The 21,675-nt window shown below is 34.9% G+C and overlaps 4 protein-coding genes, 1 long non-coding RNA gene and 2 other non-coding genes across 7 annotated transcripts; 4 read left to right on the top strand and 3 right to left on the bottom strand.

Moving 5' to 3' along the window:
* The first annotated feature begins 908 nt into the window (after window positions 1–908).
* LOC130501691 (uncharacterized) lies at window positions 909–1,196 on the top strand. The gene is made up of 2 exons (XR_008939849.1): window positions 909–1,032; window positions 1,124–1,196. It is a non-coding gene; the product is annotated as an uncharacterized LOC130501691 (long non-coding RNA).
* An 876-nt stretch (window positions 1,197–2,072) lies between these two features.
* LOC108838277 (ferredoxin-1, chloroplastic) lies at window positions 2,073–2,776 on the top strand. Its single transcript, XM_018611237.2, has one exon. It carries the CDS (start codon window positions 2,135–2,137, stop codon window positions 2,579–2,581), a length of 447 nt encoding a protein of 148 aa, XP_018466739.1. The 5' UTR covers window positions 2,073–2,134; the 3' UTR covers window positions 2,582–2,776.
* A 119-nt stretch (window positions 2,777–2,895) lies between these two features.
* On the top strand, window positions 2,896–2,980 carry TRNAM-CAU (transfer RNA methionine (anticodon CAU)). The gene is given in 2 exon segments: window positions 2,896–2,933; window positions 2,945–2,980. It is a non-coding gene; the product is annotated as a tRNA-Met (tRNA).
* A 55-nt stretch (window positions 2,981–3,035) lies between these two features.
* Window positions 3,036–4,890, top strand: LOC130501692 (uncharacterized). Its single transcript, XM_056996529.1, has 3 exons — window positions 3,036–3,679; window positions 4,151–4,274; window positions 4,363–4,890. Exons 1-3 carry the CDS (start codon window positions 3,215–3,217, stop codon window positions 4,740–4,742), a joined length of 969 nt encoding a protein of 322 aa, XP_056852509.1. The 5' UTR covers window positions 3,036–3,214; the 3' UTR covers window positions 4,743–4,890.
* Window positions 4,891–6,028: 1,138 nt separating this feature from the next.
* Window positions 6,029–6,102, bottom strand: TRNAR-UCG (transfer RNA arginine (anticodon UCG)). The gene has a single exon. It is a non-coding gene; the product is annotated as a tRNA-Arg (tRNA).
* Window positions 6,103–6,349: 247 nt separating this feature from the next.
* LOC108821663 (uncharacterized) lies at window positions 6,350–8,273 on the bottom strand. The gene is made up of 3 exons (XM_018594657.2): window positions 8,022–8,273; window positions 7,168–7,856; window positions 6,350–6,800 (listed from the first exon to the last, which is right to left on the bottom strand). The coding sequence occupies exons 1-3, from the start codon at window positions 8,160–8,162 to the stop codon at window positions 6,350–6,352; spliced, it is 1,281 nt and encodes a 426-aa protein (XP_018450159.1). The 5' UTR covers window positions 8,163–8,273.
* Window positions 8,274–8,931: 658 nt separating this feature from the next.
* LOC108821846 (serine carboxypeptidase-like 31) lies at window positions 8,932–12,088 on the bottom strand. Its single transcript, XM_018594837.2, has 10 exons — window positions 11,764–12,088; window positions 11,486–11,593; window positions 11,308–11,403; window positions 11,106–11,198; window positions 10,925–11,016; window positions 10,478–10,774; window positions 10,171–10,304; window positions 9,977–10,072; window positions 9,418–9,523; window positions 8,932–9,329 (listed from the first exon to the last, which is right to left on the bottom strand). The coding sequence occupies exons 1-10, from the start codon at window positions 12,056–12,058 to the stop codon at window positions 9,183–9,185; spliced, it is 1,464 nt and encodes a 487-aa protein (XP_018450339.1). The 5' UTR covers window positions 12,059–12,088; the 3' UTR covers window positions 8,932–9,182.
* Window positions 12,089–21,675: the final 9,587 nt, after the last annotated feature.

Here is a 21,675-nt window from a genome sequence, read left to right as displayed (position 1 = left end):
CAGAAGCCGTAGTGTGAGGTTTGTCTTTCTCTGAGTTCTGTAGATCACTTGCGGGTTCTACTGTCGCTGAAGAGATGACATCCGATTTCAGGTTTTCAGATCCAGAGGCTGGTTCTGATGTCGGGTCCTGGGTTTCATCCACAGAAGCCAATTGAGAGGCTAGGGCCTCATTTGAGATCGGAGAGACCTTGACGACGCTTGAAGACGCAAGAGAATCTAGAGCTTTTGAGCCTGAAGCAAGCGGACCTGATGGGAGTTTAGGAGGAGAGGCCTTTTTCGAACCTTTTCTCTTTCCCATTGCGTTGGAGCCTGCTCGAGCACCAGAAGACGGTGGGCGACGCCGCGAATGACGCCGGAAGATGACAGAAAACGAGGTCACTTTGAGAATTGGGGATTTTGAACAGTGTTTTAGAGAGAGAACGAGCAAATCGGATGTACACCTTTGTAAATGTATTAATGGTTAAACAAGTAACCAACTGTTTTTTTTTTTGGTTTTGTCTTGTCGCCTCAGCTCACACATCTCACGTTCATTTTGTCTTTCTTCTCTTTAATACAGTATATTTGAAACGCCAACTTTTGCATTTGCATTTAAAACGACCAAATGATTTTTTACTAAATAAATTTGTCTGTTTGTCGATTTTACAAATGAAAACATGTCATGATTTTCAAGAGTGGTGTTTTTCATGCATTTGTGTGTGTTAGTATACCTTATAAAGATAGTATGGGCCTCGATACTGGCCTCGATACTAGCACATGATTTCATGCTTTAGGCCCAATTAACTGATACTAATATAGTAATACGTAATTTCAGGCCTATAGGCCCAATATCTCCAAAGCGACACACTTGAGGATCTCCTGCCGAACAAAACAGTAACTGTGCTTGCTCTAACGAGAAGAGCTGACACTGTAACTGCCACGATGCAGTAGTATACACCAATTCGAATCAGATCATCGAAGCCTAGCCCATTGGTCTAACAAGCTTCTACTTTGGATACACCATGATGTTCTGTCTTGGCCTTGGAATCCTTTGCGGTGAGCTCGCTCTCCCCACTCTCTTTCAATACGAGGGATTGGTGTTACCATACTTTGACTAAAAAATATCTTACTCTGAATATTTTGGCAGGAGCTGTTGGATTCTTGGGATCAAATCTGTTTGTAAGGAGAATCTACAGAAACATCAAGTGCGACTAGACGAATTATGGAAAATAAGGAAAAACACATCCAATTCAGACGGGAGCTTCTTATGGGGGATTATATATTTATATAAACACAGGAGAGAGAGAGAGACGAAGTCGAAGCATATATATATATGCCCCTTTTCTTGGTATTGTCTCCCTTTTTTGTTAAGTGCACTGTTCTCTTTAGATTAGAATTGAGTGTAATATACTATTACTATCTGTGTTTAGTTCACTTAACGTCAATTAGGTCAATGAATGTCATTATGAACAATTGGATCTAACAAAGTTTTTTATTTTTGTATTTGATTGCTTGCTACCTTTTTATTCTATCCGAGACTAAGATAGTATACATTCAAGAAATTGTGTGGTCATGTAGAGAGGACAATTGTGTTGGTAGAGTTTAAAGATTCCATGGCAGTCATGTGTTCGGGAAATGTTGAATATCATGCATGGAGTTATGATTAATTTGTTTCACAGGGTGACTTTATTGGTTGTCAGTGAAGCCCGTGTAAATTGAATATCAACACTACGAAAAGTACATGCATAGGTTCACTCTGACAACTTGGTGGGACCTGCGACGAAAAAGAAAAGAAGAACCAAACACGTCTAGAACCACATGCATGTGTTCAGTCTGAAAACTTGGTGGACCTCCGACCAAAACGATTCGAAGGAACCAAAAAAGTTCAGAATCATCCCAAGTCCCATATTCTTATAGTGACTTGTCTCAAGTCCAGCCACATAATAACTCTCACCAACAAAATAGTGCAGTAATGTAAAACACACAGGGAGACAAATCAACCAAGGTAGATAACACAAGAACCCACTCATTGTACCCCGCGTGGCAGATAATGTCTCCAAAGCTCACCTCTCTATAAATCCTTTCTCCCTATCACACTTTAAGGCCATTTCAGCCCACTCTCGCAAATCAGAACAAGAAGGATATCTTTCTTCCAAGAATGGCTTCCACCGCTCTCTCCAGCGCCATAGTAAACACCTCCTTCCTCCGACGCCAACAGACACCAACCAGCCTCAGGTCCCTCCCTGTGGCCAGCACACAATCCCTCTTCTGCCTCAAATCCTCCACAGCACGCGGCGGCCGCGTCACATGCATGGCTACCTACAAGGTAAAGTTCATCACACCGGAGGGAGAGCAAGAAGTGGAGTGCGAAGACGACGTCTACGTCCTCGACGCAGCGGAGGAAGCTGGTATCGATCTGCCCTACTCATGCCGTGCTGGATCTTGCTCGAGCTGCGCCGGGAAAGTCGTCTCTGGCTCCATTGACCAAACGGACCAGAGCTTCTTAGACGACGAACAGATGAGCGAAGGGTATGTCCTCACCTGTGTGGCTTACCCAACTTCTGATGTCGTCATTGAAACCCACAAAGAAGAAGCCATTGTTTAAACTTAAAATTCTAAACTTATCTTCAAGCATCATCATCGACGGAGTATAATAAAATGAGAAGAAGCGTGATATACAAGTCATCTTTCTCTCTTTGTTGTTACTTTGCTAATTTGGCTTAACCTTTGTATTAAGATCAATTAATCGCAATTTCAGTATAATTTATTTTGGCTGTTTTGTATTATATCATCATATCCTATGAAAAAAATAAGAGAATTTGCTGATGGCGTATAAACTTTTAATTAGTGTAATCTAATAGCTTGGTCCAAGTGGTTAGTAAGAAGACTCTAGTTCTAAATTCTAGTTAGCAAACAAATGGGGTGGTGGCGCAGTTGGCTAGCGCGTAGGTCTCATAGCTACGGAGTGATCCTGAGGTCGAGAGTTCGAGCCTCTCTCACCCCATATTTTTTTCTTCTTCTCGGTCTTATTGTTGACTTTTTCTTTTTACAGTTTTTGGCTCTTTCCACTTCTGTAATCCTTCTTACATCATCGCACGATCAAAATCCAGACTCGAGAAACCCTAATTTGATATTTTTTCTCCTCCAAATTCGAAAATCTTTCTCCCTGTGATCTCACCAATTGATTTCAATCTACACCTTTCTCTGTAAATTAGGGTTCAATAAACGTTTTGATCAAATGACGCAAGGCGAAGTACAGCTACAGCCACCGGATTCACAAAAGCTGAGTGATTCCGCTCCCTTGTTAGGAACCTCCCCATCGTCTTCCTCCTCCGCGTTAGAAAGCCCCGATCACGACGAGATAAACGCCGAAGAAGAAGAAGAAGAAGATCTAGAGAGCGGCGGCTCATCTTCATCTCCCTGCTGCCGAATCTGCCTCGAGAACGACGACACCGATCTGCTAGGCGACGAGCTGATATCCCCGTGCGCGTGCAAAGGCACTCAGCAGTTCGTGCATCGCTCGTGCCTCGATCACTGGCGATCGGTCAAGGAAGGGTTCGCCTTCTCTCACTGCACCACCTGCAAAGCTCAGTTCCATCTTCGCGTCGAGCCTTTTGAGGATAACAACTCGTGGCGGAGGAAGGCTAAGTTTAGGCTCTTTGTCGCTAGGGATGTGCTTTTGGTCTTCGTTGCTGTGCAGACTGTGAGTCCTCTCTCTCTCTCTCTCTCTTGATGACAGTTAGATTGTTCGTTCTTCTCATTGTTATAACTGCTCGAGGTTGAGAAAAGTATGTGATAAGAGAGATCTTGATGATCATTTGTCTCTCTTATCATAACTGTTATCCTGGTAATAAAGTGAATCTTTACCTGTTGACAAAGGAACTGTGATTGGTTTTGATATATTCTTGAATTGCCATTTGTTGAAATCACTCTTAAACGTTTTGACATTATAGGCTATTATTATTACACCTACATGTAATAAGAGATCTTGATGATCGTTTTTTGTTTGTTTGTTGTCGTAACAAAGTGAATCTGGTTCTAATCTTGACCCTGTTGACAATGGAACGAACTTAATCAGATTGTTCATTCTTCTCACTGTTATTAATTGTCATTGTTCCATATAGCTTGTCTCAGTAAGAATCTGAGACACTCTGAAACGTTTTGACATTTATAGGTTATTGCCGTGATGGCTGGATTTGCATACATAATGGATAAAGACGGAGAGTTTCGTAACTCTTTCAACGATGACTGGGACCGTATACTGTCAAAACATCCCATCCCCTTCTACTATTGCATCGGTAACCCCTCATCTTATCTCCTTTTTTTTTTCTTTTTTCATAACTAGACACGCTTTGTAAACATTTTGTTGTAATCATGAATCTCCAGGGGTTGTAACCTTCTTTGTACTGATTGGCTTTCTCGGGCTCATCCTGCATTGCTCTTCTCTCAACGGTAATGACCCGAGGATGGATGGCTGTCAGAACTGCTGTTACGGATGGGGGATCTTGGACTGTTTCCCTGCGTCGATGGAAGCTTGTTTCGCTCTTGTTATCGTCTTTGTTGTCGTCTTCGCCATTCTTGGTTTAGCGTATGGCTTTCTTGCTGCGACGATGGCTATTCAGAGGATTTGGCAGAGGCATTACCATATTCTCACTAAGCGAGAGCTTACGAAGGAGTACATTGTGGAGGATCTCCACGGGTGTTACACTCCCCCTAAGCTGGATGCAGAGCATGAAGGAAGGCTGAAGATGTTGAAACTTATGTGACCGGTCTTTAGTTGCAAATAAAAAGGTTATAATATCTATTCTATTAAAACAGAAGTACAAAATTAGATTAACCCTTAGTTTTTCACTATATTTACATTGTCATGCCACTGAGATATTAAATGAAACTATATTTAAGTATGATTGCATTTTCCTAATTTAAGTAATAGATTTAAGCATTTAATGTTTTATACTAATTTAAATAATAGATTTCTTTAATAAAATCTTAACCAAAATATCTTTCCTAATATGTTTCGTATTAATATTTTTAATATTTATTAGTAATAAATAATAAAATAAAAATCACACATCATTATCAATTTATATAACATTAAAATAAAATATAAAATATTTTGTTTCATATATTATTAGCATAATGCTTCCATATATAAGTCCAATTATTTTTAAATATAAGATTTGTTTGTATGATATACTGTGATATAATAGACGATTAAATCACCAAATATAATTATTTTAAAGTAATAAATAAAATCGTTATGTTTTAAAATATTTTATTAACAATTATGTAATACAATTTAGTTTAAATATATATACTATATATATATAGTATACCATTAGTACAGAGAAAAAAATTAAACTGAAAGAAATATTTATACGGTCACGGGTCAAGCTCTAGAAATAAACAAAAATAGCGCAACATTATTTTTCTTTAACAAATTTGTTTTAATAGAAATTATAGTTCCAAATATGGTTATATATTTTATGTATTTATAAAAAAAAATTTGTTTTTGAGGGCTGCAAAGATGTTTGAATTGGAAAAAATTATGATCCACATCTATATTATTTTAATTAGGAAATTTAAAATTTATATCAGAATATTTTATTAAAATTTTAATTTTAATTTTTACTATAACAAAAAAATAATTTCCAATTTAATTTTTTATTTAAATATTATAAATACATCATTTAATATAAAAAATTAAAAACATAAAATAAATACCCGCCCGGTCGGGCGGGTCAAGATCTAGTGGAGTTTATGGCACAAGAACATCTTTGTTTTTTTTACAAGTAAGTGCCTGGTGAATACATTACTGCTTTAGTAGTGAATAACTAAGTATATTGAGATCCAAAACTGCAAATCTATGACTGTTCTTTCACTGTTATTATTTCATGATTCTTTAGCTGATCTTGAATTTTTCAAAAAGCTCAAAAAAGAAGGGATTAGTGCATGTTTGAGTTTCTGTTGAAACCAATGAGATGACAACGGGATAACATCTTGTAAGTGAAAGATTACGGAAAAGGAAACATTTCAAAATATATAAAAACATCGACCACAATGGGAGTCGAACCCACGACCTTCTGATCCGAAGTCAGACGCGCTAATCCACTGCGCTATGCGGTCTTTGGATATTCTATTGAATATAGAATATTTAAATTAAAAGATCAAAACAATTGGTATCATTCAAAGCAAGAATCATGCAAGAACAGCTCACTCCAAGAGAACCATGATAACATTTTATTAAAAACAGCCTAAAGTGTCAACAAGTCCCACCTTTAAAGGCCTCAAGCCTTCAACTCGTGAAACTTATATACAAAGATTAAGACATGAACTGAGAGAATGAAATAGACCACATAGTTACCCACAACCATTATGCCCAAGAACAATCTTTCAAAACCTCACAGGCCATTGATCTATGTTCTTCGCTCAACTCTTTAGGAAAACTCACTAAAAACGTTATTATCAGATCTCCACGTCTACCATCTTCTTTACCACTTGGCAAACCTTGACCTTTGATCGCCTTCTCGAATCCATGAAAGATCACTTCTCCTACAGATATTGACATTGATTCACCAGTCAATAGCGGCACAGAGAGTTTGCATCCGGTTAAGGCCTTGAGAAGAGGTATCTCTACCGCAATCTCTAAGTCATCTCCACGGCTTTTGAACAAAGGGTGTCTCTTCTCTTCAACCACGAATATGATGTCTTCCGGTAGGTAGCCAGGTTTCTCGTTCCCTACTCCTTCGAATGTGATCCTGGTCCCTTTCTTCCATCCTGGTTTGATGTTCACTCTTAACGTCTCTTCTTGTTTCATAATCAATCTGTTCATAACACAACATAATCAATCTGTTTTATACATTTTACCTTATTATTAATTCTTATTGCATTCAATACATTTTAAAAATTTATTTAGTTATACAATGATAAATAACGATTTTAAAATGATAAATATAAATATAAGTTTTTTATAAGTATAAATATGGATTATAATTATAAATTTATTCAGTCATATAATCAATAATCAAATATTAAAATGGATATTTCTCTCAATAGCATTTTGCGAAGTTTTTTTTATTTTTGGGTTTTCTTGTGAGTTTACTTTGCCAGCACGTTAGGTTAAGCCAAACCTAGGCCGAAATTCAAGTTCAAACTTAAAAGAAAAATGAGATCAAGAACAGGGAGACAAACCCTTCATGGGTGATGATGTCTCTAGTAATCTTGATGTTCTTGACTCCCCCATGGAAGAGTTCTTCCAACGTACACTCAAGCATTTTCTCAACAGCCGGGGGTTTTTTCGGAGGTGTAGACCGAGAGAAAACAATCGGCGTTGAGCTCCTTCTGCTTATACTCTTCCCCAATGATCCAACCGTATCCCTCGTGCTCTTGCTCTTCCTAAACGGCACAGACGTCGACGTAGACGAGCCTCTGTTCTCTTTATCTCTCTTGCTACGGCTCTTGGTAATCTCCACCGGAGGAGGAGGAGGAGACGTCAGTCCTTCTATGTCTCCGAACAAATCAGCCAACGTTTGATCTTTCCCTCTCGGGCTCGTGAAAGGTGACGTCAGGGGGCTCGCGTTGTTCGAGAAGGGGCGTGATTTGAGACCGCGGCTGCTGTCGCCGCCATCCCGGTCTCTACTACGGCTGGTGGTTCTTGAGAAAAAAGATCGGCGGTTGGAAGAGGCGGAGGAGGAGAGGTAGGTCGGCCTAGCTTGCGGCGTGTGGCTGCGGCGGCCACCGGTGGAGTTTGATCGAAGAGAAGAAGAGCGGCGGTTGAAGACAGAGCTGTCGTCCATGCTCTGTAAACGGAGACCTCTCCTAGCAGCGGTCAGATCATCTTCCTCCGCGGATTTCTCCTCCAGGTATTTCCGGTGGAACGCCTGATAATGTTTACAAACCGATTTGTGAATATATATATGTTGTTGTGAGGGATGATAAGAAACAGAACGTACAGAATCATATGCATTGTACAAAAGTTTTTATTTATTTATTTATTTGAATTAGTTTAACATTCTTTCAAAAAAGAAATAAGAAACAGAACGTACGGAATCGGTGGTGTCGGAATGGGAATCGGATTTGCGATTAGATGAAAGAGGATGTAATTTGGTGACGAGGGACTTGTATGCTTTGCATGCTGTCTTTGAGATTCCGAAGAAATCTGTCGCCGGTGATTTTGGAGTCGCCATTGCGAGAGAAGAGAGAGACAGATTAGGAATTAGATATTACCATTTACCAGACAGAGACATGAAGAGCCGAGTTGTTTGGGTTCCCGCTTTTATTAGCTGATTTCTGTTTTCTTTTTAATATATATCAAATCCAAGGAATGTAACTATAACTAAACATGCATGCCGGTTAATTTAACTATAACTTCTGGAACCATTAAAAATTGATATATCTTTAGTTAGACTTTGTGTTTTCATTGTTATATGATTCACATCATGTATCATCTGTGTTTATGCATATGACTTTGATTTTGACCAACGGTGCCAATTAATGATACGTAGGATAAGTAGCAAAAACTTACAGTTCTAAAATAATTAAAATTTTGCACAAAATATATGATAACATTTTCAGATAAAAGTAATAATAAAATTTCCAATCGGTGTTAAACTTGCTAGTGCCTTTGTGATGGCAAAAACCACAAAAATAATCTCCATACTACTCTTTGTCTTACGACCGCATGTCATTAATGTGAGAAACGAATCGCATATTCATATGCTGTCTTCTTAATTAATGATAAGAGTATTCAAAGCAATAGATCTTCTGCAGCCGTGACAAGTATAAACTGTTAAGTCTTTTTCGAACATTAGCTGTTTAAAAATATTCGGTTATCTAATTGCTTTTTTTCTGTGCAGAAAAGTGTTAGGAGTGCTGCGATTTCATTTCAGTGTAATGATATTGCACTCTTAAAAAATCTATACTAATTTTTTTTTCTTTCATTTGAACATAATAAAGTGTTGAAGGTCTTCCCTTTATCATTATAATCTTAAGCTGGTTGTATTCCAAGCAGTTATTTTGGTGATTACACACTCATAAAGTGTTTTTTTCCTTTGATCATTATGATCATCACATATAAAGTATACAATTTCTCTCTCTTTCCCTTATACCGTGTCTGACAAGTCAACGTAACAAAACCCAAAATCTTTCAAACTTCTGAAAACTCATTAGATTTAGTAAACCGTCCGTTTAATCGTTCACTTGCTTCTCTACCGAGACGGCGGTGGAGGAACTCCGGTGAGAAAGGCCGAGAAAAAGGCGAGAGAGCTACTTGGTTTAAAGGAAGGCACAGCATGTCCAGCTCCTCTGAACGTAGCAAACGTTAGACCTTCATATTCCTGAAGCCATCCACTTACCTGTTGTGCGTAGCATCATCAAGAAACTTAGACTGTATGTCTCATATATTATGAATCTAAATAACAGGTTAATTAGATTCATGTGTACCTGTTTTTCATGGTACCATGGCCTCCAAGCTGTCTTGATGGGTAATTCGAGTGCACTTAAGCTATACCTAGTCGCGAGTACTGGAACTCTTCCGTCTGTGTCACCACTGAGCCATCACAAAATCAAACTAACTGTTTAGTGGAGTGTTCGTTATACATTGGAGAATAACTAAACTTTCTTACATATATACTGTGTGTGGATTGGTTACTTTTGTAAGAAGCAACCCAAGTTAGTACTCTAATTTTTTTACTTTTACTGATCCGATACATTTTCTCAAGTTTTAACTGTGTTGAAGTTAACTATTTTTTGTTATAAGATTTTAAGGTGAAATTAATCAGCTATCTAGCTGGTTGAATTAATTATGGGTGTATTTGGTTCCTATACGACCCTGAGATTCCAAATATAAACTCAAGTTAATTAATCATGTGACCTAACTTTAATATATACTTTATCATGTAAATAACTAAAGAGATATAATGGGTCATTATAAGAAAATCACGACGAATTAGATGATGACCGCTAAATAACAACTATTTAGTGCTCATGAAAGCATTTTTACCTGTAAACCCAAATTCTTAATCCCCCGGCGATGAGTTTCTCGTATATAGGCAAAACCGAGGGTTTTAAATAAGTCCAATTATGGAAGATCTCCATGCTGCAATATCAGAATATCAGGCATTACATAGACAAGTTCCGTCTTAAATTATTACAAAAAAAAAGAAATATATAACACATGAAAAATGTGCTGAGTACTTGCAAATCTTCCAGTTCTTAAGATTAACTCCATCACTCGCATGAAGAGACTTCTGCACATCAGCTCTATTGTAAAATGTTCTCGCGTAATCGTCCAAGCATGGATCATATCCACCCAAGCGCCTTGGCGGCACCTAAGGAACGCAAACAATTTTTTATCATAAAAGAACAAGAACTTTTAAAGGCACTTAATTTTTTTTTTAGAAAATATAAAGACACTTAAAGTATATAGCCTTTTAAATAAATTTCAAGGTCATAAAATAATTAGGTACGTGTATTATGTATATATATATATATATACTCGTACCCTTTTGGTGCTGATGTGAGAATTTGTTTTGAATTGTGCTGAATCCAAGTAATAGGACCGTGCAGAGTCTCCTATACAAACCGATGTATAGAGGCTATAGATATCGATCTCGTCGTACTGCTTCTGAACTTCTGCTACGGCTTCAGAGCACTCGTCGTCGCTCCAAGTATTGTCGCTGCTGAAATTGCAAGTCCTGGTTATGATCCTATGCGTCTCATCGGATATCACGGCGTGGCTCCATGCGTAATCCACCCAACCTCTCCAATCTTCTGCATCTGATGTCTCGGGATTCCCTAGCTACACCGCAGAAAAAAACGGATTAGATCTAGGTCTTAGAATATTCTAGTGTTATAACGTATTGGACGTAACTAACCTCACCATGCAAAATTTATCGTATTATACATTTTTGGTTTTAAACGCTAGTATCATTCAGAGATTTAAACGTACCAAAATACCCTTAAGGTTGATGTGAAGCGATGAACTACTGTTCTTGTTATTGTTATCGTACACGACTTGTGCTAGCTCCGGTACGTATTTTCCTACATATATAAATACGTTCATCAAAAATATTAAAAGAATTTAGATTTAAAGATCTTAGCACGAAAATTAAGATGGTTTGTTAGTAAACCTGCGTAGCTTTCGCCTGCGATGTAAAACGTATTTCCTTTGTGTTCTGGGAACTTCTCGAACCAGTTGCAAAGAAAAGTGAATGCGTCTTTTGCTGATCGTAGAATAAAAGAAGAGAGAATGAAACATATATTATATGTATTCTTCTTCTAAGGATAGAAACTATAGGTTATATATAGTTATTATAATATTAATGGACCTGCCTGTAAAGTCATCGTCAAGTTTTTGATAATCGCTAGTTGTGTTTGAATACGAAAAGCCAACACCGACGGGAGATTCTAAAAACAGCATGTTTGCCTCTGCATCAGCAAAATCGACCTTTTTCATTATTTTATTCATTTTCATTTACGTATATTATATCAGAAAACAAAAGGTATTTACCTTTATTCCATGCGTATGGATTAAATGTAAGTCCGTTTTCTTTGGTGTCCACGAGAAAAGGACCGATTTCTTGTGTTGCCCCATATCCCACAGAAGAACAACCTGGACCTATATAGACAATATACAATTGATTATAATCAATAAAACGGCAAATTATGTAATTAACAAAATTACGTCGAATCGTGTTATAAGTGTACTTTTTCAAAGTCATTGAAAATATGAGAATATATAAGAGCTTCTGATGCATGCATGAACAATTCAAAAAGATTGGACTATACCTCCATTAAGCCAGAGAACTAGAGGTTTCTCCTTGGGAAGGTCCATGGCCTCAAAGAACCAGTAAAACATAGCTCTTCCGTTGGATTCGTCGACAGGGACGTAACCAGCATAATGTTTGAAACTCACATGAGGCTGTCCAGGCAAATTTGTCACAAGATCTTGCTCGTTGGCCAACAAGCTCCTTTGTTTCGGGCTATTAGACCGGTGTTGTCTAGTACATGTAACTACCGGGAGTAATATTAAAAGAGTGGTAAAACACAAAGAAATTAACATGTTCTTGGTGTGATAATCCATTTGAGAGGTATAAGCTGTGAAGAAGATCAAGGAATTGCACTAAGATGATAGAAAGATCTCACACTTGGATGTCTATTTATAAGCTAAGATCGAGAGATTTTTTGTTTGCTTTTGATTTTTTTTTATATATTAAAAGTTTAGTTAAGTGGATATGGAAGAATAGTCCTATGTGGCAATTGGTGGCTTTAATTTGTTCAGTTTGTCGAATAATTCCATCTTAAAAATTAAGATTTATAGAGAAAAATTCGAGAGAATTCGTAAACTTGGCTTATACAAAGTGGATGAAGCACTTTCTCTTTGATGGGTTTGAACCACGTCATGACCAAAAGTAATATAAATTTAATCAATCCATAATATATTATCTTCCCGTTTAATTAAGAAATTAAGAGGATTAATCGACCCCACAATAGCATAACTGCGCAACTAGTCTACTAGTGATGAAATATTTACATGAGGAAGTTGGAAAGTATCCATGCAACGCTTAGCAAGACGATAGTCACTAGAAACTAGCATCAAATGTACGATTCAAAACCCACAATTCAAACTATATATTATGCAATATCAAACCTGCTTACCGAAAACTGATTTAAACTCATGTAGATTAGTATTATTAAACATTAGATTAGTATATATATATATACACGTAGAATTTTGTGTAAGACAATTATGGAAGTAAAAAACTGACTTTCTCTACTAAATGAAGACCGGAACAATTGGTTACTATGACCATCCACGTGAGAATATTGAAACTTATTTTTAACAGTTGAAATTTTTGCAGTGAGATGTTGATAAAGTGGATTAATCTACATGGCATCAACATCTCTTTTGCAAAGTTTCAACGGTTGAATTTTTTTAGTGGTTTAGCGCTGCCACATGTTGTGTTGTGTATATTTATTTTAAATTTTATTCTCATCTAACAATTCAAACGCATTTATTATATAATAAAACTTTTTATTAAAAAAATATATATTAAAATTCTAGATTCTTAATATAAATATAGACCACTCTCGTTTCATTTGGATATTAAAAATTTATTTTCATTATAATTAACTAGAAATGAATATATTTTTAATTTTAATTATTTTATTAATATTGATTTTGTTAAAAAGTAAGATAAATATAATAATTCAAAGAAAATATTATTAAAAGTTATGCTATTTTAGTTTTTAAGTTTATTATTAATTTTAAATTATTATGTTATAAAAATAAAAATATGAATTAAAAGTTGTGGGTAGAATGTTGGTTTTAAAAAAAAAACCATTGTAAAGGTTTAAAATAAAGTGAATGTTGAATAAATTAGTTGGAAGAGAAAAAAGATGATCTGAAATATTAAAATGGAAAATAAAACTGTTGAAAATGGGGAAGATGTTAAAACCATTGTACATGGTCTAAGACCATTTCTAACTCAAATCTATTTACTATATATTTTTTAACATACATAATCTTTATTAATTTGCTCAAATGCATGCTTTTAAAATAGAGTAATTTTTCTATTTATAGGGAAAACATAGATAAATGGTGTTTTTATCTCTAAGTATATAAGTAAAAAGTAAAATTCTATTATCTAAAATAGAAAAACTATATCATAGAATCATACGTTAAAAAACCCATATTTCAGAGAAAATATAGAGACGTAGATGTTATAAGTACCCCCAATTATATGTCACATTTTGCTTTTATAATATAGTAGTTTCTCTATTTATAGGAAAAACATAGATAAATGTATTTTTTTATCTCTAACTATAGAAGTAAAAAGTAACATTTCTATTATTCTTCTAAAATAGAAAAATTATATTATCACATTTGTATCAATTTCTGAATATAATAAGTTTTAGAGGAACTATTTATATGAATAAGTTTAACCATTATGTCATAGTCAATTTTTTGCATTCAACTCAACGATGAACTTCTCACAAGTCGCAACTATTGCTAACGTCATAGACTCCTAGGTTACATACGATGAGGATATTCCAGAAGAAAAAAAAATGATTTATTTCATAGAAAAAGGAGACATGTCACGTTACAACATCTTTGAGCAAGAATTGACTGTTGAGAAAGGCAAATGGAGGTATATATTCCAAATTGATGGTGCCCTTTAATTTTCATATTATTTTTTCAAAAATGTTTTCTATACATAAAAAGGTTATATAAATCCATAAGAACCTCATCATTAGCAACGAAGAAAATGTAGTTTTGTGGTGAACCTTGTGCGCCGTTGGGATTCTTGAATTTAATTTGATGTAATTAATATTTTTCAAGATATGAAATTCATAGAATGATGAAGATCTAATGCATATAGAAAATATATCAAATATTATTTTCTTGCCACCAACGAAGTAGTTCCACAAGAAGAACTGAAACAAGAACTATCTAAGGCCATTTGCATCACGAGTGAGAGACTTTAGTATGAGTTTTTAAACTTGAGAAACTGTCAAACTAAATATTATTATCTTTTAACGGAAGACTCATGTTGAGAGACTCTCAATACGAATACCCTAAAAACTTTAGTACACAATCACTATGCCACTGGAGATTTAATCACGTTGGTCGAAAACTATAATATATTTTCAGGTGATCCATGGCTGTTTAGCATGCGTTTTACTCTTCTATAGTTTCAAATTGACAGCTTTTCGTTCCTGCAATAGTTTAGGTACATGACTTCTCAAGTGAAAAGTAGATTTTCACATTTAAAAAACTAGAAAAAGAAACAAAAAAGTGTTTTGTTGAATGGTTATGACATGGACTCCAACTTTGGTTGATGAGGAATGAGAGGGAAATCATGTCTGGATTATATACGTTACGTTTCATTTTTGATTTACATTTTTCAATCAATTGTTTTTGTCTTTTTGTTGGGAAGGTAATGTGTATATGTATGTAAAAGTGTCAATAGAAGAATATAGTGAAAGAAATGCATGCTCAAGTATACTTATAATCTTTGTATATCAGTATATACGTCAACTAGCGGTTCATGGATTAGCTTCCCTTGTCACTAATTAGTAATTATGAATAGTCTTGCTCTTGGAGTTCCAAAAGAAAAAAAAGAATAGTCTGGCTCTCGAACCTCTGTAAAAGTGTTATAGCCAAAAAAAAAACCTCTGTAAAAGTGGTATACCATTAGTCATTGCCTTGCTGGTTGTAATGTTTCGGTTAAAAATTGGTTAAAATCTTCTTTTTTTTGAGAAAGGGCTTGACAATATATTGTTGAATCTTAAAGTATAGATTCATTAGTTAATAATCCATCCTACTTGGATCCCTTGCATTGGTGAATGGACACTAGCTTGGAACATACTTATACTTATATTATACTACTACAATACGAGCTAATGAATTATCTAATCACCTTCAAATAGTTGTATTGCTATTTATTTTATTTTTAGGTGATTAACACAAGTTAAAGATTAAAAATGATAGTTTGTGTTCAACATATATGGGGACCGCTTAATTAAACTGTTAGACCCGACTCCATGAGTCCATATTGGCCAATGTATGTCCACTTATATGATTCTCAGAACTATAATATCGGGATATATATCCACTTAACTATGAATAATATTAAAGACCGAAACGTGTAATTGTAATAACCTTATTGGCCAATAGATTTTGGGGAATTGTTTCTAGACAATTTGTGAATAGGTCAATGTGTTCTTAAGTGATCTAGGACAAAGACATCCCATAATGACGCACACGTTGAGATCCTATTGGTGGATCATTTGATAAAAGAAAATCAAGAAAAAAATATTAGGAATTCCACAGCGGCATGGCCATGGCCTCTAGTCCTCTACAAGGTGATGACGTATAAGACTACGTACCATATTATCTCATCGTTAACTAATCCTAGAAAGAGTTTTGGTTTTGTAAATCACTAGACACCGCCTAAGTAAAAGATTGATTGATTATTACGAGGGTGAATTCGTGAAGAAGTTAAAAAGAGTGCTTTAGACATTTTTTTTGTTAGGTGGGATGTTCATATCTTTGAAGTTTAGAACAAGTAAATAAACTCCATACGAACTTATAAATAAGATCGGACATACAAGGGCTGATAGATAGCCACAAGTTTATCCATAGATTCCTTTTATGGAAGAGAAAAATGTTTACCCATTGACTACGGAAAATTTAGCAAAGAAATGAGATTATTAGTGCTAATTAATTAGTATCGTATATATTGCGCACTAAAAGAGAGAAGGAAGATGAAGTGTTAAATCGTCACTATTAAAGATAGAAGGTATAGGTTCTACCTTTTCTAATGAGTACTTGAAGGATTATAAGAGCATATGGAATTTAAACACAGTATTGCTAGTCTACTAGAGACATGCCCTATGCGATCCACAACCATTGGACCTACAGAAACTTAGGTTTTATGCTACATTCCTTAGCCATTTCTATGACATAAACCATTCGTCGATATAATTATTCGTATTCTATTACTCATCACATCAATACTGTTATGCTTATTAGGTGTCAATTAGAGTCGAATGCAAGAAAAAGTTCAGCGGCAATACTGTTTTTTCGGACGAAAAATATTGTTCATGTTTTAGAATTATTTATAGTTATAGTATTAGTTTAAACGCGGTAAATATGTACAGTATAACCATATCGATGTTTAACAAAGTAAGTGTTCGCAGTTTACACATTATTGATAATTGTATTTTATAAATATTACCGTGGTCACAAATGGAAATTTTGTCAAAACAAGGTAACCACTGAAAATAATTTGTGATTTGTAAAAGTTATAAAACAATGCAAAAACCTTTTTATGATTGATTTCAAATACTACAACCACAATCACTTATAAGCTATAACAATATTGTTTACGGATAATTGCATGATATAAAATAAACATTTTTAATTTTCAGCTGAGTTTGAGACAAACCTACCTAACCTACTTCACTTGACTAATTTAAGATAGGTACCAGAAATTTTGTAGGAGACCAAAATACATAATGACTCGTTGGACTTGAGTCTGATACGACGGGATAATTTTAGATATTTTCGATTGGATTTTTCTTAGTTTTTGACAATTAGCAATTAAATACTAATGTTAATCTCCTTATTATTAATAGGGAAGCAAAAACAAAGAATAACCTTAAAAATGTAATATATTTACAAGCATGCCATTTGCTGATGTGTCAGCATGAAAATTCTTCTCGGCTACCTTTTATTTATGCCCACTAATATCTAGAGTAATTACTAAGTATGCCATTGGTATGTCTTTATACAAAAATGCTTCGATACTTATAATTCATCATATTGTATTGTTATATTATTATTACTGTGTTGTCTCTAACACGTGATTCCTTCTCCCACTGAAAACAATACGCCCTTGATTAATTTCATATAATAGCACTTTTAAATCCAGACCTGTAGAAGATTAGGTTGATTAGAGAACGTCCACAAAAATACATACGAAGGTAAAAAAAGTAGACTGTTGGAATCCAACCACAACAGTAAACGAATTTTACATAGCTAAGTTATAATTTATGATCATATGACTTACAATAACAATTCAAAGCTACACTTTTTTCAAGTATATTTACAAGATAAGTTTACAAGATTAGTTTAAACCTAAGAATATATCAATACTAAATACTAAAGTGGATAAAAGAATGCTTCTCAGCGAATTAAGTTTCTTAAAACCTCCAACATTTCTCTGAGCTTAATGTGTTGTTTGCTCACTTTTACTGAGATTTCTAAACCTCAGTCATTTACATCAGCATCAGCATAGTCTGTTCATTTCATTCATTTATCTTTATATTGTTACAGGAAAATAATGTAATGAATGTTTATTTTCAAGGTTTTCTAAAATCTGCAGATTCTTAAAATTCATGCAACTCAAAGTGTTATCGAGATTGTAATTGAAATTTGAAATCCCCGAGAATGAATATACGTCCATCTAATACTGGAAGTTTAATTGATATCTCTGATTAAAAAACTTATAACAGTCTTAACACTTAAGTACTACGAATATTTTATGCAACACACTTGATCAACACGGAAATTTGATTGAAGCGGTTAAAATCAGAGGAACGAAATAAGGAAAGAAATGAAAATTATCATAAAGACGGCATATAGTTAAAATTGAGCTCTGTCCACACGTTAATTTTATAGTCAATGCTTATAGATTTCTTCCATATTTAGTGGGCAAGTTATTTGGTGATTATGTATATTTAATTTATTCTTTTTCCTACTATAGCTCAACAATAAATCGGAAATAAGGTAATCCTTACTAAGAAATTATATTATTTACACAATAGTAACGAATCATTCACTGTAATCAAGGGGATTATATGTATTTAGTTAATTACATATATTAACTTTCCTAAATAAATTTGCTTGTCATTAATAAGTTTTGGTCAATTCTTCTATATAAACGAAGATTTAGTTGCTCTGTATTATATGTTGCCGTTTTTTGTTGCTTATGTAATTAGATGATTATATCCTTTAGTGCTGGTTGATAACCCACGCCCATGTTTATTTTACACATTGTGTTTTGTGTTAACTATATTACTTTGTCTGATGAGAACCTATCAACTTAGAGTCAGGGTAATGAATCCTTCTGCAGTCATAGTGACATTTTGCACAGGATGAATGTCCTTGAATCTATGCTTTAGGTTTTGAGTGTGATGGCTTTTACTTTAGAATTTTGCTTTTAGAAGTCAAAAACTCATTATATCACTCATTCAGTTGTTCTTAAGATTGGTTTTTAGTTGATAGAACTTTATTTTTCTTAAGATTGACAGCTCTTTTGTATACAAATTTGTACTTGCGATCATAAAAACTTTGAACTTTAATCTCTTGATGTACCAGAAGCAAGTGTTGCAATTTCATAATCGTGGTCTATATAAAAGTGAAATTCAAGTAAAGTTCTGCTCATCAGTGTAATACATTTTTTTTTTGCTGGGCTGTAAATTGTAACTTTCTTGCTGAAATGGACTGACATTGCAGAATGGTACATCTGAAGTTGCATTGAATAAGATTGAAGCTAAGAGTTGATAAAAAAAAGAGTTGAAATGTAAGTAACTTTCTTTCTAGCCTTTGTGATCAACGTGTGAAGATCTTATGTTTGTATGTGTAGTCTAAGAGAAGTATGGTTGACGCGGTTGGAGAAATGAATGATGAGAAGCTGTGGAATTAAGTTCGTATCATTGAAACTATCTTATAGTTTAGTCTTAAGTTTTGGTTTAATTACGATTCGTACCTTTTATGTATTCTACTTCTTTCATGAATTTTGTTTTCATTGAATTTTTGTTGTATTAGTGCTAATGATATCAAATATGTTAATGAAACATATACACTGACTATTCTGAAATGTGCATATAATAGCTTCTAACAGCTCTAATTCAATTATATATAAAACACAGAACATATTATTTTTATATGTTCAAAATAATGAATTTTATTAATAATATTCTTATTAGTTTAAAAAAGAAAAACCAAATTTTTAATCATCATCCAATCAAGTTTTTTTTAAGGAATGGATTCTTTAAAACATACACAATATTTTTTCGTAAAAATAATTTGTTAACATATATAATATGAAAACATTATATTATTTTTAAAAATGGTCAAAAACCAAAATTAATTATTTAAAAATAAAGTAAAGTTTACATATTTGTTTAAAAAGGAAATTAACTTATAAGTGAATTTCTTAAGAATGATAAGCAAACTTTTAAATTATGTAAATTACTAATCAAACTTTAAAGAAACCAAAAAGTACAAAAAAATCCAAAATTAAATAAAAACAAAAACCAAAACCTAGAATCTAAAAGCCAGAATTTAAAATTTAAAATTTAAAATCTAATTAAACAATCATCACCTAAGTTTTTTTTTTACTTTTGCTGAATGGAAATAACAAAACTAAGAGGTAAATAAACTTTTACTATTTTCTATATATGTTTACCCCGCCCAAGGGGCGGGTCTCTACCTAGTATATATATATAAATAAAACTTGGAGAACTCCGGCTCCCACTGAAAACATTGTTAGGCTATTAGCAGCAGTAAGAAGCTCTTTATAGTTTCCATTTAAATGATGATACTTTGATCAAAATCTTCTTGATGGAAGGTTATGGTTTTTTGGGAGAGAGCTGATTGTTCGCTTCTTTCTTTTTTGCTTTCTTAATTAATATTATTATTAATTATTTTATTGTAAGAAACTCTTCAGAGACTTAACGATGCACTTGTCATTCTTTAGGTAATATAAATATAAATATGCATATTATTAATAAAATAGTGGTACAGATTATAACTTTTTTAAACATTTAACAAAAAAAATTATAGATACATTTAAGAGATTTGGGTTGAGACTCCTACTAAAAGTACTCATAATACAATCTCGTGGGAGGCGATGGGAAATATTAGAAAATAAATATCCTTTCATATGTTAAAAAGTTAAAACTCCGATTTCGCTAAACAATAAATTTTAATGATATAGGAAAGTTTACAACACGCGCACCACGCGCCCCCTTTCTGTGCGATTGTGAAGACGAAACCCTAGATCCGTGCGTCTTCTCCGTTGATAGGCCTCAAAGCACTCCGGCGAGCTCTCTCATTCACCGTGTCTCTTTCTCCTCTGTCATGCCCCCTAAGAAGAAGAAGAAGAAGATTCTCCGGTCTCTCAATGGGTCGTCTAAATTGGCTCGTTACCAGAGTTCGTTGAAGTCCTCCGCATCCGTTAAGTCTTTGAAGCAGTCTTCTTCTCTCGCCAGTGCTTCCAGTGCTGATGCTGTAACTGCCACCAACGTGGCTGAGATGGCTAAATCAAACAATACGGAACTAGTCGGGTTCTCAAATTCTGCCTCATCTCCGGATCTGGCAGCTGCGTCCTCTCTCTCCCCAGTGTCGGAAACGCCATTGGGTGTGAATACGGCTACCACCACGGCGGCTGGAACCACCACTACTCCCACTGTCGGTGTGGAGGTATCTACAGGAATGCCTGTAATCAGTCTACCTATGAGCGCACCCACTCAGGATGCGCGTTCGGAATCTGCTGGAGTTAAGAGTTATGCTAGTCTCCTCCAAGAGTCGGCTACTCTGGAAGAGTTGGGAACTCCAGCTGAGCATGTCTCAGGTGCTCCGTTTGTCTTCATCCCGGATGATAACATTGCAGCAGCTAAAGAAGAATTCCGCGACTTCATCTTCGCGAGATTTCATGGGGATTTTCCTCCTATGGGCCGTATCATAGGAGTAGTCAACGCTATATGGGCAAAGACTGGTCCAAGAATCTTTGTTCACCATGTTGGGCCAGGCGAGTTCCTGTTGAAAGTAACTAACATCAAAACTAGGGAGGTTCTGCTGGGAAGAACATGCTGGAATATTGCTGGTTACCCGATGTTTGTCGCGCCCTGGTCGCCAGAGTTTAACCCTGAAGATGTGCCTTTGACTGATGCAGTAGTGCCGGTAGAGCTTCGTGGAGTCCCTTATTTGTTATTTAACAAAGAAAGCCTGAGTAGGCTAGCCACTGCGGTGGGGAAGCCGGTATCTCTTGCGCCTGAAACTGAACGGAAGGAGAACTTTCAGGTCGCAAAACTGTATGTTCGGGTTGACTTAACAAAGAAGCTCCCGTCGAACATCATCTCAGGGTTTTCTAATGGGAGGGAAGTTGATATCTCAGTCTCTTACCC

The sequence above is a fragment of the Raphanus sativus genome, unplaced genomic scaffold, assembly GCF_000801105.2.
Source record: "Raphanus sativus cultivar WK10039 unplaced genomic scaffold, ASM80110v3 Scaffold0256, whole genome shotgun sequence".
In the NCBI taxonomy this organism is placed as follows: Eukaryota; Viridiplantae; Streptophyta; class Magnoliopsida; order Brassicales; family Brassicaceae; genus Raphanus; species Raphanus sativus.
Note: the sequence above shows the minus strand (reverse complement) of the source record. Positions and strands in the feature narration are given on the sequence as shown.